Here is a 16,819-nt window from a genome sequence, read left to right as displayed (position 1 = left end):
ATGTTCTAAAATACGAAGAGCAAATTCTGTGAAAAGAAATAAACTCAGTCAGAATTTGGTCCCTTCATATACAGGCATCCAGCTACTTTTCTTGGCTTTCTGTTGAGCCATTGGGTAATTTTATGTAAAGAATAAGACTACTGCACGCCACTCCCCCACCTTCACCTACTGCCCCCTCCCTCAAAAAACCAACCAACCAAACCTTCCCCTCCCCACCACAAAAAGAAACACCTCCTTCCCTTCTTTTTCTCTGCAGCTCCTCCTTCCCCACTCTGAAAAAGTCACAAAAAAGGCACTTGTCCTTTCATTTTCTTGTCAATAAGTGAGTTCAGCTATCCATAATTGAACATTTCACTACTGTCATTTACAATGCTTTACAAGATTGGAAAAAAACTAAATAAACATCCAATTGTCTTTATTCTGTTGCATCAAGAGTTGAGTATAGTTTCAAGGCCTAAAAAGACCTTTCAGTTGGGGTTTCCTTGCATGCGCCACTCTCTCTCTTTGAGATATTGAAGCAGCGGATTAGGCTCAGACCTTAGGTCCCCAGCAGTACCATATACAAATGGGCTTGGTCTTTGGTATCCATGAGAAAGTTTATCCCTCACTTGTTCTTCACCACCCTGCAGTGGAGACAGTCCTGAATACAACAGTGAAGTCCCCAAGTATTTCCTGGAACTATCAGCCAGAGGGTTTCTCCACTGATTATGGTGGCTTAAGCTGGAAATATCATGATCATGAGGCTTCCCTAGGACAGTCGGTGAATAAAAAAAATTTGGCCCAATATTGTTATTGCTGGGATCAACATTAATATTGCCTCTGTACTGTTGATGTTGTAGAGTAGAATCAGCTCTTCTTGCAACTGGTTCATATCCGTAAGTGTAGTCAGCAATGCCAGGACCTAGGATAGATGGAAACTGAGTTCCAGTCCAATTCGAGTGGCTATTTACTTGTGGTGCAGATAGTTTTGGCATTTTCATGCTCTCCAAGTCTTTGAATTCAGTGTAGTATGAAGAATCATCATGAAACCAAGTGGCATCTTCTGGTAAAAGTGGTGCAGAAGGCACAGGAGCTGAATAGGGAAATGGTGAGTGACAAGTAGCTGTAGAAGCATACCCAGGAGCAGCAACAAATTCACCTACAGAAATGTGACCATACATAGTCTGAGACACTGAATTGGGAGACGATGCCCGTACTTCTTGCTGAGATACTCTAGTCCCACCGATGGAGAGATGGGATAAGCGTGCTAAAGCAACATCATCACTACTACCTGAGGCAAAAGTATTCATATCATTAGTTCCTTTTTTTCCTGCAATGCCAAAATTTTCTCTGTTAAGGACCCAGGCACTGAGAGATGGAGGCCCAGCAGCTATGCTGGTTTCTGGAAATGTACACTTAAATAAATCCTCTGTAAGAGTCTCCTTTTGCCTGTACGTCATGCCGCTTGAACTAGCAGGTAGGGAACCGGATGCTTCACCACCATGATGGTTTTGTGCAACTGATGATGAGCCACGACGCAAGTCTTGACTAGATGGTACAGCATCACAGCTTGCAGCTTCAAGAACATAGACTGGAGCTGAATTATACCTTGTGATGGGCTTGAAGAGAATAACTTCTTCATCTTCCACAGGAGGAAATTTTCCTTGCACATCAAGGTCACTTCCATCACCTTCACTATTCTGCACTTCTCTTTCATTAATGGCTCCACCATGCTTAAGCTGCTGCTGCAATTCTTCTATATTGGTATCAGACTTGGGCTCCAGCTCCTCTGTCTGTCTCACCTCTTGGAGATTCTCCGACTCAGTTGTACAAAATCTTCTTGCTTCTTTCTCATAAACGATCCACTTCTGAGAGCCACTTGATCTATTTGAAAGCTTCATGGCAGCAAAATATATACGATTAATACGATTTTGACATTCGTATCCATCATCAAAATTGCATCGTTGTTGAGTTGAAAATTTTGTGTGTGTATGAGACCGCACCATAGGAGCAAAACCCTGCAACTCATGATCTTCCCACAGAACAGTAGAAACTAGAGGCTCATTTTCACCCCTTTTATCACCAAACTTGTTCAGGAGATTTACAAAAGCACTAAAAAAATAAATTATTGCATTTGCATACTTTTTATCAACCTCATACATTTCCGCTATTTCTACCATGTCCGGCAACCACTCTGCAAATACTAATAAAGATGGTAGGAGAGGACTGTGAATGACTTGATCACTCATTACACATCTAGCAGCAAGGCGACCCATGCATATGAACGTAGAAGCCAATGCTAGCTGCAGAAAGATAGGCTTCTGCACATCCCCCACATGTTTTAGCATTTGTGGACTTGGGCTTTCATGTAAGGTATGGATGGTAAAAATGAGTATACACACAAGTTGTAGAGCTCGGAAAGGACCTTTCCTAGATGCATCCATATGCTGGTAGGACTCCAATGCAGTCATTAACCTCAATTCATCAAGTGACAACAAAATATCCAGTTCTCTAATGGTAGAGCCAAAAACACAAGAAAATTCATCCACACTGTACACCAACAAAATATGGATGAAAAGTTAGAGGTCAAATGGACATATTCATAGAACATGGATGAAGTAAGCTCTATGTAATAAAAAAAATAATAATAATAAAAATTTGAAATAGACCAGATATCACCAATATATGCCTAAGCTGCAACAAAAATCTTATAGAACTCACATCCACCTCATCTATTTCAGCACAACTTGCCTTAGGTTGAAGAACCCAAGTATAAAAGGGCGAAAGATAAAATATCTCTGGTTCACGACCATACTTACGTCTTTATCTGTGCTAGTTGGTAACACTAGGATTTTTAAGGATTACTGGAAAAAACTGAATTAATTCCTCATATTGTAAACCTGATAAAATTATTGATTGTGGTAAAGACCACAGCATGAATAAACTCATATTTTCACTCAGGCATGGTGATAAGAGGTTCTAGTTCTCCACCCTATTTACATAGGGCCAGTTTCAGCGAATTCGAATTGATATTTGGTAAGAGAACATAGCATTTCCATCTATATACAAAACTATGTTTCCCAAAAGTACACACTTAAGCAACACTGCCACCTTGGGCTGTACCATTGTCCGTGCATAAATAAAAGAATGTTGCATTACTTTTTCACTCCAAAAACAATTGCATTTTATGAATGACTAGCTAGTTTTTCTGCAGGTCATAGATTTAAACTGGCTGGCATACTGACAAGTAAACCCACAAATTTCTATGAGATCTTCAGGATGTATGTCCCCCTCATTTTCTGTGCTTATGTTGAACCCTATGTAGTAACATTTTACAAATCCAAAACCCCAAACAATGTTATGATTCATTGCATCAAGCATCTCTTATTTGGAGGAAGGAGGGGAAGGCCATTTCTTATTGATAGTTGTTTAGGGATAAGACAGTTGAGAGCATTCTGCTCATTTTCATCTCAAAAGGTTAGTTGGTATAAGAAAAGCTGGAATGAGAACCCAAGACTAAATATTTGAAGTAAAATTTTAAGTGAAAAAACGGTAGCAGAAACTAGGACTAGTTAAAGGCGTTCCCAAAAGGAGATTAAATTGGAAAATCAATTTCACTTTCCTTCTTAACCTCAAAAATCTGGGATAATTGGAAGCACTTTAAATGTTATAAAAAAGAAGATGAAAAGCTACAGAATATGGGTACACCCTAAAGAAAATAGAAAATACAGTGGGGACTTCCCACCTGACCTCACAACCAGATACAGAAGAGAAGAACATGAGAACAAACAAATGCAAGAAGGTAAACCCAGAGAACCATGAAACATGGCAAAAGCACCAATAAGTCCCTCAAGAGAGACAACAATAACAAGAAACACCCAAAGCAATAACAGGTTTTTCCAGAAACTCCTCACAGATCGTATCCCCTTGGTGCGTAGTGACGTAACCCCAAGTCAGGGGCCAGTCGTCAAGATCCTCTTCTAATGAACCAGTAGTAATTTCAGGTTTTAACCCTGCTGTTTAGCACATACTACAGGTAATTTTCCAGCAGCAGCTGTTTTAGGGTCTAAACGCCCTGCTTTTGTAGGTTTTGGGCTGCATTGAAGGTTCTAGGGTTTTAGAAAGGGTTGGCAAGGGTTCAGGTAGGCTAGGGGTCTAGGATTATAGGAATTTCAGTTCAAAACCTTGCTGTAATTCAAAGTTCAGAACTGAATTTCCAAGTTTTATAGTTTGCAACTTAGGATTTGTCAGAAATTAAGGGCACATTTGATAACATTCTTAGAAAAAGTTTTTTGCGTTCTTTTGTTCTTTGGGAACGGAAGAACGGGTTAGAGGTGTTTGATAAAACGGTTCATTTTTCTGTTCTTTAAGAACGAACCGGACAGAAAAGTGTTCTAAAGAACGCTTTTTGCAGAACATCAAAAAGATGTTTTTACCAAAGAACATAAATGAAAGTGATAAAATTGGTTCAAATTGAAGTTTTAAAATGAGTTTATGAAACACCAACTTTATTTTCAACCCAAAAAAGAAAAAGAAGAAGAAAAAAAAAACACCAACTTATTCTATTATTAGTGTTCTGAAAATATTTTCAGAACGGATTAATCAAACGCCATTTTCAAGTAAAGAACGGTCTTTTAGCACAGAAACATTAAAAAACGGTTTTGCATAAGAACTGGTTTCTCAGAACAGAAACGTTAGCAAACGCATACTAAGGTTTCTAGTGTTCTAGAGTTGTTCTAGGGTGGAGGGGAATTGAGGAGAGGTTTCAGCCAGCAGGTTCTAGGGTTAAGGTTCAAGAGAATTAGATCTGATTTTGTTGAATTTCAATTTCAGATCTGATTCCCAAAGCCTGGGCTTATGAAATTTAGAGTTTTTTAAATTATAGGGTTTCTAGGGAATGAACTAGGGTTGGGTTAGGCTTGAGTGAAAAATAGGGATTAGAGAGGATGATCCTAAAAGAATTAGGTTTTGGATGAAGTTTTTGAAAGTTATGGTTAAAATTAAGATTCCTAAGGTTTTGGGAATTTAGGATTTATACCATGGTTTGGTTGGTCCAATTGGGCTGAAACAGAGAGGGAAGCGCACTAGGGTTGGGGGGTTGAGGTCCTAAAGTTTGGGACAGATCTAACGCTTAGATTGCCGTAGATCTGACCTTGAATTTTAGGTCTTCAAATAAGCCCGAAAATTCCACAAAATAGAAAAGAGGGTGATATGGGAATTAGGGTTATGGTTTTATGGTTTTGGGGGATGGGAAGGGGCAGCCAGTGGAGGGGGAAGAGAAAGGAAGTAGGGTAGGGGTAGGGCTACTTGGACAAGAACTCAGAAAAGCAGGGAAATCATACTAAGTAGGGTAGTCTTCCTTTCTGAGCTCTATTTATAGCCTTACAACTAAGGGAAATCATACTAGGACTCAACAAATAAAGGAAGACTACTTGGACAAGAACTCAGAAAGGAATTCTATTTGGATTGGAATTCCTAGTCACATAAGACTCTACTCAAACAAGTAAAAGGGAATTCTAATTAAGAATGCCTAAGTCCTAACAAATAAAAACTTGCAAAATTAAACTTCCTACTTTAAGAAGGTGATGAGGACATCAGTGAGCAGTTACGAGTTTACCGGGCGACGCCGATGTAGAGATCATCCCACGACAACATCTATGTGGATGGATGATGAGTTCGGAGGTTATCGGATTGCTAGGATCCTATGGTTTGATGAGAAACACTGCTCATAGGCAGTTTTTCATGTTACTTTCCTTAGTCTTAGTGAGTTGGGTAGTAGTTTACTATTGAAATATTTTAATTTCAAGTTTGAGTCTTTATGGGCTGGGTTTAAAGTCTATTTTGGCCCAATTTTGAATTATTTTGGGTTTGGGTTATATTTACAACTTAAGTTGGAGTTATTTTGGGAATTAAACATGTAGGGTTGGGAGGGATCAATTTTTTTTATTTAAACCTTGTATCGAATTCGTTTTTGGCAATGAATGAATGAAGGAATGCAAAAAATTAAAAGATTTCTCTCTCTTGTGCAACTCACTTTCTTGGCGTGGATTTCTAGTAAGTTCTTCTTCTTCTCCTCTCTTACGTGGATCAATTTCCTCTCTTCTTCTTTTCTTTTCTCTACATAATTGTTCTTTTCTCTCTTTCCTTTTTCCTTTCTATCAATTTTTTCTAATCCTCTTCTCTCAATTTCTTTTTCTTTTTCTTTTCTTCCTTCTTCTTCTTTCCCTGCTGTTCGTCAGAATTGTCTTTCTTCTCTGTCGTAACCTTCTTTTTTTTATTTCTTCTTTTCTTTCTCTCCTTCTCTTTTATCACCTCTAGTACAACACTCTTGTTGTGGTTCTCCATCCTAACCCTATTCTCCTTTCCTAGAATTCACCATTACTTCAAAATATTTATGTTTTCTCTTATTTCTGTTTCTAGATGTTTTCTAACCCCTGTTTTGCAGCCAGGATCAGCAAGTAACATTATCTCTCCCTAAATATTTCTCATTTATTCTTTGATAGTAGTTTACTTTAAAACAAAACTTCCTAAGACTCCCTTTACATTGTTAATTGCTGAATTCCTTGTTAGAAATCTGGTATTGATTAGGACATCTCTATTTTCTTTAAGTTTCTTAATCACCTTGCATTTAATTTAGTGTTATGGTACTAAGATCCCCATCCCCTTGTTTCCCTATGGATTCTTGTTTAGTTGTGCTTATCAGTTAGGCCTTATTGTGTTTCTTTCTCTACTTTTGTTGTCTTATATGCATGATTAATCAAAATTCAAGTGTTGCAATTCCTTTTCTTTACTATCTGTCAAGAATAGATGTTTCCTTCTAAGAGTCTAGTAGCCCACTTTGTAAGTCCCCTAGTTTCTAGGGTTTCTCCTACATCAGAATGATTCCAACTTGAAAATAACATTTCAACTAGTACCCCATATAGGACAAGGACTCTGTCATAACATACTAACCAAGGACTCGAACTCAAAATAAAAAGTAGATTTGGACTCATAGAATGTGGAGTGCAACTAAAGTGATCCTTCTCCAACTGGGACGCCTAACTTGACTATGACTCCTCCATAAGTAAGCAAAGACTAAGTCAAATTCAGAAATAAAAGTAGATATTGGCTCCCAACAGTACTCTGCATCCAATAAGTCCCATTAGGACCCCAGAGAGCAAAATGACCAATTTGCCCCTGGTCAGATTCGGCCTTCCTGAAGGGCCATAGGAAAAAAAGGCAGGGTCCTCCCTGGTTACATCACTTAGCTATATCCCTGCTACCAAGATTTTAGAAGAAAGGTTCTGTAGTTTCTGTTTTAGGAAGCAAAAACAAGAAAGAGATTACTCATAATCTGAAATATTTCTGTTTTAGGATTTATGAAACCGTATTCTTAGAATGATGTTGTAAGGTAAAAAAAGAAGATAGAAACAGGGGTATAATGGTCATATTACCCTTCAAAGGGTTATATAGTCGATTTGGAAAAGAACTGATAAAAAGGGGGTTAGTAATTTAATGCTGTTTTTGTTTTTACATGCACATTCTAAGGAGTAAATGGGTCATTTTCTCTACCAAACTAACAATCCACCAACAGTTTTAGTGATTTTGGACCCCTTTGTAAAATTGTGCCACTTCAAGGGGGCAGCGCATGTACTTCACTCTTATATAAATCCTTCAAGTCATAATGTAAGACTATAAAAAGTAATACTCCTAACTATGATGTTCAAGCTCCAATAAAATCAGTAGGAAAACTTAGGCATTAGATCAAATTAGAATTAAGAATTAGAAGACTATGTTTCCAGCCAAACCCGACTGTAGAACTCACTCAAATTTGAAGTGAAGGATGATCAGCTGTAGAGGAAGCACTGCTAATTTTTCCCCACGCCCCTCTCAATCCTCATTTCGTCTACAATAATTTATGTATACAACGCTTCTGAAAATGCCCAAAATTCCTCACTGTACATCATAGTATGATTGTCTAATTAAATTTTCCTTCAAGTTTTGAAGGAAGAAGTCGATCATACAGAACCCTGGACTGGCCTCTCCATTTTATCCATCCTATTTGCGTTCTATTTGAGGCATCGTCCTCTATATCACATTTTTTGTTTATAATCGAGCAAAGAAACCTAATATAATCACTTTGTAAAATCTTGCTCTCACCAATTTTAACCACCTCATTACCCATTGATGTGCAACCAAAGTAACCCACCAAAAAGCGTGTCATCATTCAACTTAGCTTAAAAACTTTTGATTTCAAGGTTGATCTCCATAACTCTAACCTGGCGTTAATCTTTGCTTTCATCATCAACAAGAGACATACATCATGGAACCTCATCTTGAATGTCTTTGGTCAAATCATCCATGATAAGTGCAAACAAATAAGAGTTTTAAGATGATCCTTGATGTTAATTGCAATTGGGAATCAATTAATTTAGGCCCCCACTATCCCTTCACTTGTCATTACACATCATATATATCTTAAGTGTGTCCACATATATTTATTTACTCGAAACATTTCTTGATGTAGGAGAAACCCTAGAAACTAGGGGACCTACAAAGTGGGCTACTAGACTCTTAGAATGAAACACCTATTCTTGATAGATAGTAAAGAAAAGGAATTGCAGCACTTGAATTTTAATTAATCATGCATGTAAGACAGCTAAAGTAGAGAAAGAAACACAATAAATCTTAACTGATAAGCACAACTAAACAAGAATCAATAGGGAAACAAGGGGATGGGGATCTTGGCACCATAACACTAAATTGAATGCAAGGAGATTAAAAAACTTAAAGAAAATAGAGTTGTCCTAATCAATATCAGATTTCTAACAAGGAATTCAGCAATTAACCATATAAAGGAGTCTTAGGAAGCTTTGTTTTAAAGAAAACTACTACCAAAGAATAAATGAGAAATATTTCGGGAGAGATAACGTTACCTGCTGATCCTGGCTGCAAAACAGGGGTCAAAAAGCATCTACGAACAAAAATAAGAGAGAAAAAAAATATTTTGAAGTAATGGTGAATCCTAGGAATGGACAATAGGTTAGAATGGAGAGCTACATCAAGACTGTTGTACTAGAGGTGATAATAGAGAAGGAGAGAGAAAAGAAGAAATAAAAAAGAAGGTACGACAAAGAAGAAGAAAATTCTGGCGGACAGAATAGCAAGGAAAGAAGAAGGAAAGAAAACTGAGAGAAGAGGGTTAGGAAAAAAATCAATAGAAAGGAAAAAAGGAAAGAGAAAAAAACAATTATGCAGAGAAAATAAAAGAAGAAGAGAGAAAACTGATCCACGCAAGAGAGGAAAGGTAGAAGAGGAGAAAAAGAACTTACTATAAATCCATGCCAAGAAAGAGACTCGCGCAAGAGAGAGGAATCTTTTAACTTTGCACACATTCATTCATTGCCAAAAACAAATTCCATACAAGGTTTAAATAAAAAAAAATTGATCCCTCACAACCCTACATGTTTAATTCCCAAAATAACCCCTACTTAAGTAGTAAATATAACCCAAACCCAAAATAATTCAAAATTGAGCCAAAATAGATTCTAGGCCCAGCCCATAAAGACTCAAACATGAAATTAAAATATTTCAATAGCAAACTACTACCCAACCCACTAAGACTAAGGAAAATAACATGACAAACTGCCTATGAGCAGTGCTTCTCATTGAACCATAGGATCCTAGCAATCCGATAACCTCCGAACTCATCATCCATCCACATAGATGTTGTCGTGGGATGATCCCTACGTCGGCGTCGCCGGTAAACTCGGAACTGCTCACTGATGTCCTCATCATTTCTCCTCTATTATTTGCCAAATTATCTCTCTAAGGAATCTTTTTCAAGCTCAATAAAGGGCACCATGGAGATCTTTTAACCTTTTCATAAGCCTGCTAATTAGGTTAATAACTTACATTGCGGATATTCCTGGCATAAAACTAAATTAGTCCTCCATAATAGTATTCTTGTCCTAATAACTTGGTCCATATTTCATAGTATGACTCTTTAATTTTATGCCTCCATTGTTATTGCAGCTCTAAATATCACCTTTAATATTTTGTAAATTGGAGCCACGACGCTTTTCCTGCATTCATTTGTAACATTCCTTATAATCTTTAAAGCTTGGTTAGCCAACATAAAACTACTTGTAAGCCTATAAAACAGTCATAGTTGGATAGAGAACAAGAAGAGTTTTAATAAACTTTGGTTCACTACAATTTCTGTGTGGATAAATGAGGTCAGGCTTCCTGAGTAAGCCAAATTATCCTGCTATTAATCCTATTTTATCTAATTCTAATCCCTTGATTATCTCTTCTCTGCTTTCCCTCATTATCTCTTTGTTCTACTGCGTACATGACTACCAATATGGCTCCCCAAAAGACTTTCTTCATGATGGGAACTGAAAAAGTTTCTGAAATTCATGACAAGGTCAGGATCGCTGAGCTGGGTTTGGAAGACGGAACTCAATCAAGTGTCTAGAAATCTTGGAATAGGATGGTGCTTCTTGCTGTCGGGGATTTCTCTCCAGAAAAAATTAAAATGGAGATTGGAATCAGAAGTAGCCATTGATGAACAAGAGGGGCAGCAGAAAGAACCAAATTGGGACTCCTTTGCTGGGCTGCTTGGTTGCAAGAAGATGAAGTATGGAGACAATGAATAGTGGGTCTGACCTTTTACAGATGAAGGAATTGTGGTCAGTTCACTCTATGCTAATTGTAGTTTCACCATTTAAAAAGAGTTGGCCCAATTACATTATCACTCAACTGTAAAGACTCAACGTAGTGGACTTAATAGTAATAAATTCATAACTTCAGGGGTGGTCTGTGAAATACTGAAAGTTTTAATAGTAATAAATTCATAACTTCAGGGATGGTCTGTGAAATACTGAAAGTTCTTTATTTAGGGCAAAATGCAGTGAGTGTCCGTGAAATTATCCCAATAATTTCCCCCCAAAAATGCACAAATTGATACAGTTCATCAAAAGATGAAAATAAAGAAAATTTAATTACTGATATGGTATACCATACATGCAAAGCATAATATAACTGCAAAGAATTAGGACAATAAATCCCTACATGCATCTTTCAGAAGATTTAAACCAAAAATCAAATAGACATTCTTTCGCAACAATTACCTTGACTTCATATAGAAGTTGCTTATTGTCCGAACAATGAGAGGCCACAAACAGGTCTCCTCAGATCCAACACCTTCAGTGATTTTGCACATGTTTCTAGTTGAAGAACTGTCGTTTGGTTGTGCTTTAGTTTGTGCAATTGTGCTCTTCGATGGTGAGTTGAAATCAAAAGTGGCCTCCGTGGATAGAGCGCTCAAATTAGATGACCTATTCTGTTAAGATTTTAAAGGATATCTAAAACTTTCAATATCAATAAAAGAATTTCAATGAGTAACGCATATCATACTGTGGGTCAAGAAGAAATTACCTTCTCAAACAGTAGATTGAGGTTTTCCCAGGCATCAGGGAAAGGATTTTTAACAGCCAAACTTCTTATACAATGGTATAAAGCAAGGAATTCATCACCAGTGTATGTTGCCAGTACAGCCAACTGTGAATTATATGTTGCGTAAATATAAAGCCCCACCAAGAAGTAAAGTGGAGTAATTAAACCAAGTAAACAGAGATTCAGAGGGTAGTGAAACCAAACTTTTCATCAGCTGGTGATTTTATACGAAGAATAACTCACGTAATTACCTGATTGTGGGGATTTCCACTGTTTGGCCAAATCATTGATGCATTTAGGTAGTGAGCAGCTGCAACTGACCAATTACACCTCTCACTGGTAGGCTTTGCATAGATTTCTCTGTATCGAGCAAGATCTCCTAGGTAAATCAGACAACGGTGGCATGAAAACTGGCATCTGTGCATCATTGTTGACTCAATAGAATTCGAAAAGCATTCATCCTTGAAGAATAGTTCCTCAGGAAGCCCATAACTTCTTCTGATTTTTGTGATTAACTGCTGGTAAAATTCACTAGCTTCTGAAAGAAATGATCTAAATCTTTCAACAAGATTATCACTATCGTGCTGCACAGTAGTTGAAGTCTGTGGAATCATCAGATCTTTATCTGGATTTGTAGAAGTTTGTTGTAGTCTGCTACGAAGTTCATCAATACATTTATAGTGAAGCCTCCAAAGAGAGTATTCTATATCCTGAAGCTCTGCAAGTTCATGGTCACTCAAGATGATCTTCTCATAGTTTGAACGACTTTTACGGAACAATTCTTGAACATCCGTTTCCAGCATACCCTTTGAATGGACTTGGGTCCACAGTTTCTTTTCTGCATTAATAGCCTGCAGTAAACAACATCAAAATCAGATAAACTGCAATAATATTGTTTTTATAAAGAAGAGCTAATTGGCTCTTTTCTACATTACGAAAAAATGAAGCACCAATTTAACTTCTGGAATCACCTCAGCAAGAAGACTTCTTGTGTGGCCATGGCCACTGAGAGGAATTGTAGCATCACTGATCGCCATTGGACTGCACAAACCGTACATACAGCTAGTTGCTTTGAACCCAAAGAGATAGAAAGCCACCCATTATTCAAGTGAAAAGAATGCTAAGAACCAGTTCAACATTGTAGAAGGTCACAACCTATTGGAAACAGAAGTTAGTTGATTTCATTCCACACAGAAAAATTGGAGAGAGATCCACAACTCTCACATATATTAGCATCATTGAGACCAAGCCAATATCTGCAAGCAATAAGACCACACATCTAATGAGGAAAGAGACTCTTTTCATGTAGCAACTAAAAGGTTGTCAAGTTTGCATGACTTTGTGATTCCCAGTACAAGTTAAAAACTCTAGAAACCCTACCCAAGTCACCAATAAAATTTTACTCCACTTCACAATTGGTTGAAGAAATGATTATGAATTGCTACTGCAAAATATTTTCGTTCCTGGATGTAACATTTTGGTACTGAAAAAGACAAATCTCGAACAAATATGCACCATTCGCATGGGAAGAGGACCAGGTGTTCAATTGTGTATACTCCAAACTACATAAGGCGTGTGATAGGAAATAACCAACAGGGGAAAATACTAAACCAGTAAAGAAAGTGAAAAGATGGATTTCCTTGATTCTATTCCAATTATCTGCCCCAAGCTCAAGCCGTAGAATTTGCCCACAACAAATGCAGCTTAATTCACCCGTTCCAGAACAAGAGCAGAGCAGAATCCCAATATGGCAATCATTGTTTATCAACAAATTATCTACGAAACATTTCTAAAGCAGAAATGAGGTTTAATAGGAAACTGTAGCCTATTGCATATCTGTAAAATCATACTACTACATTGAATTAACACAAAGGCAGATTTCCATTTGCTTATATTAAATGGCTCATTGAAGTGATGCAGGATTTTCTTATACCGTTTCTACTAGATTATTAAGCCATCCGACAAGTAAGTTTCTGAAGTGAAATTGAGCAACTTTGATGGATAAGAAGAGAGTGCTGACAGTTCAAACAGCATAATCTATACAGTAATTGCAGTCAATTATCCTGAACATAAGAGTCCGAAACTGGTGCAACAGTGAGAAAACAACCGCAAAATACCTTTATCAGAGATCCAGAAATAACGAAACTCAACAACCCCTTCAAGCAAAAACCCACACGCAGTTTCCCTCTAACGCAAAGCAAAATTCTAACACAAGAACAGAAGAATCTACTTTACAGCTAAGAAAAATCTACGCAATTAAAATGTAGTCACCATCAAAAGATGCAAAGGACTTTGATACCAGAATGCCAACTAGGGAACATCGGCTTCCAGCTTCAGGTACAGGACTAAAATTCAGCGAACCGAAGTTCCACGAAAGACAAATAAAAACAATCAAACCTAGCAAAATTAACGTGCAACACAGATACAGAGAACAGTAAACATAAAAAGGAAATTCAACTCAATTGCTGAAAACACGATCAGCTACTGAAGACAAAATCTCAAGAGAATTCAAGTCAAACGAAACTACCTAAAAATTACAGAAACCCATGTTTGCTCTGCAACAAAGAAGAAAATTGAGATCTTACCCAACGCAAAACAAGCCGCCGCCTTAGTAAGTAGCCAGTAGTCAATTGTCACGAAGACACCAACCATATGTAGAAACGGTTCAAAGTAGTAAAAGTGAACAGAAGATACAACATACAAGGCAAGCCGTAATAAATACCGGTCGTGGTCTTGGGGCCCACCTTCATGGCCTCTGTTGTGAAACAGACAAAGTAAAGTGATGGAAAATAAGGGAGAAAGCGAAGCCGATCAATGACAGAACGTAACAGCGACACGTCGGACTCTGACGTGAACGGCTTCTTTAGCTTGTGTTACACGCTATCATTCCAGGATTTTTCTTCACTCCTGCGCAGCGTTAGTTGTTCACTCCGGAAAGTGTAGTTGTTGAATTGAGATTTGGGTCAAAATTTTCAATCTCGACCATTGAAAAATATATGTTGAAATTAAAATTTTGATCGAGGTCTAATAAAACGGCTGCAAATTCTGCTGAGCATGTCTTACACATTTATTGAAGCTCGATCCTATATTGGCCAACGCATGATTGGGTTAGTAGGAAGATGAATATCTCTTAGTGAAAAGGTTGTGGTTCAACTCTCCCTAGGGATGTTAATGGTGCTATTTCGGACGGTTTCGGACTCAAAAATGCAAACACGGCTCATTAGCAAAATAATGATTTCAGGCTGGTTTCGATTTGGTGTGGTTTGGGTTCAGGCTAATTAACAGTTTGGGCTAATAATTTATAGAATGCAAGAAATAAATAAATAAATAGTCGAGCATCTTATAACAAGAGCCAAAATTCTATGAAAAACAAAATAGCTATTGATCAATTTTCATTAACAAAATGAAAAGTCATTCCATGTTATAGAAATCCCCCCCACCTTATTGAAATCAATAACTCAAATAATAAGTAGTAACATAGAAACTGCAAATTCATTCCTTAGGCTCCACCCGGATAGTCCTACAACAAATCTTTTAACCAAAAACCCTTTTGAATTCTAACTTGTGCTATTTATAAATTGAGTTATTGTTTTGTGAAAATGTTGATTTTTTTTCCCTTCTATAAAATCCATCTCTTTTTTGGATTGGTATTTAATTGATATGCAAAATAAATACCTTCTCCACAGACTACAATAAGACACTATATGTATTAGATTCCGTAACTCTTTGTACTTGCCATTCTACGTAATATTAAGTTTTTATTTACTACAAAAAAAAAAAAACCTTTCAATAATATGATCATACTTAATTAACATTTTCATACTTAATAAAAATAGTTACTTAATTTAAGCAAACTTTGCACATTCAATTAGACATTCATACTTACTCCTTCTAATTGTCTCTTATACTTAGTAGAATCACTATTTGATCTTTGAATCCATACTTAATTTTTCTGATAGTCTATACCTATTACCTAGTAATAATATGATGATTCAAACAATATTTAATATTAAATTATATAACGAGTTGTAAAACGGGTTATAACAAGTTGCGGTTTGGGTTCAGGTTGGTGCGGGCTTTGCCACCCTTAGTTAAGACTCGGTTCAAGTCGGTTCAGTTTAGGTTTAACAGTTCGGACTGCAAATTGACACCCCTAACTCTCATCAAGGCATATGAAATATCGACATATAATATAAAAATGGTTTTGGGCAATTTTTTTTTATGTAATTAGTCACTTTTATGTTTCATTTTATAAAATTAACCGTTCAATATTTCACTTAACAAAACTAGATAAATGAGTTGCATTTATAAAACTAACCAAAATAGTGATTTCTCATACCTTTGAACATTTTTACCCATAAAATTTACCATATTAATATAAAGTGAAAATTTTCAAAGGTATGAAAATGTAATGATTTTTTCCTTTTAGATAAATAGTAATCTTTTCTTTCCTCTTCAATGTGGTTAGTTTTAGGAGTTCAGAAATATTCAAAACTATAAAAAATCACTATTTTAATTATTCAAAAATACTCACATATAATTAGTTTTGTTAAGTAAAATATTGGGTGATTATTTTTGTAAAAGAAACCTAATAAATCCCATTCTGATCTCGTACTCTCTTAACCTACCGTTTTAAGTTGCATCACATATATCTTAGAGTTCATCACAACTTTGAAGTAGCTGACCTTGATGTTGATAGTCCATTCGATGGCAGACAGGTCAGCAGTTCTGAGAATGAGAAATGGGATTTGGTATTGACTAATTGGGCTGTGGGTCCCTCCACATTAATTCCAATCTAACTGTAGACACATGGTGGGGACCATTGCTCACTCAGGTCTGCCGCGTATGAGCACTTTAAGGCTTGAGCTTGCAATATCTCATCTCATGACACTATGTACCACTTTCCACGTGTCAAGACAAAAGTTATTGTATAAAGTAAGATTTTCAGGTTTTGTCTTTTTAGTATTAATAAGAGGTGTTTATTGCATTGAACAGCTAATTAAAAAAAAAAAAAGCCGTGACTATTATGTACCTAGACATGGAAAGTGATTAGATTCGACATGGATACACTACTAAGTCTACTATCTCAATTTAAATCTGATAAATAAGGGGCTGTTTGGTTATTTGAATCCAGATTCATGAATCGGAGATTTGTGGCTGTTTGGTTCTAAAACATTCATAATTCATGAAATTCAAGTTTAGTTTTTTGTCTAAAAATGTGAATTAAATCATTTTTGGATATTGAGTGAAATCCATGCCGCTATAAGTATAAAATTGATGAAATTTGTAGATTCACGCGAAGTAACCTAACGGAACTCTATGAACTTCAATAGATTTGAGGCAAACCAAACAGTTAATTTTTTTAACTATGAATCTGTAGGTTTGAAATCTCATTTCATTT

General features: G+C 36.6%; 1 protein-coding gene across 3 annotated transcripts; it reads right to left on the bottom strand.

The window, feature by feature from the left end:
* Positions 1-268: 268 nt before the first annotated feature.
* LOC149004834 (Telomerase activating protein Est1) lies at positions 269-14,107 on the bottom strand. Of its 3 annotated transcripts, none has more exons than XM_089168061.1 (6): positions 14,004-14,107; positions 12,390-12,573; positions 11,670-12,269; positions 11,401-11,523; positions 11,094-11,305; positions 269-2,529 (listed from the first exon to the last, which is right to left on the bottom strand). In XM_089168061.1, the coding sequence occupies exons 2-6, from the start codon at positions 12,474-12,476 to the stop codon at positions 468-470; spliced, it is 3,084 nt and encodes a 1,027-aa protein (XP_089024187.1). In that variant the 5' UTR covers positions 12,477-12,573; positions 14,004-14,107; the 3' UTR covers positions 269-467. The 3 variants fall into 3 exon arrangements, with proteins under 3 accessions (XP_089024187.1, XP_089024190.1, XP_089024188.1); XM_089168064.1 differs by having other exon boundaries at positions 12,390-12,674; positions 14,004-14,097; XM_089168062.1 differs by having other exon boundaries at positions 13,946-14,020.
* Positions 14,108-16,819: the final 2,712 nt, after the last annotated feature.

Source organism: Hakea prostrata, chromosome 9 (assembly GCF_041222555.1).
Source record: "Hakea prostrata isolate BN-2017 chromosome 9, UWA_Hpros_2, whole genome shotgun sequence".
Classification (NCBI taxonomy): domain Eukaryota; kingdom Viridiplantae; phylum Streptophyta; class Magnoliopsida; order Proteales; family Proteaceae; genus Hakea; species Hakea prostrata.
The sequence above is the reverse complement of the archived record's forward strand: the minus strand, read 5'-3'. Positions and strand labels throughout refer to the sequence as shown.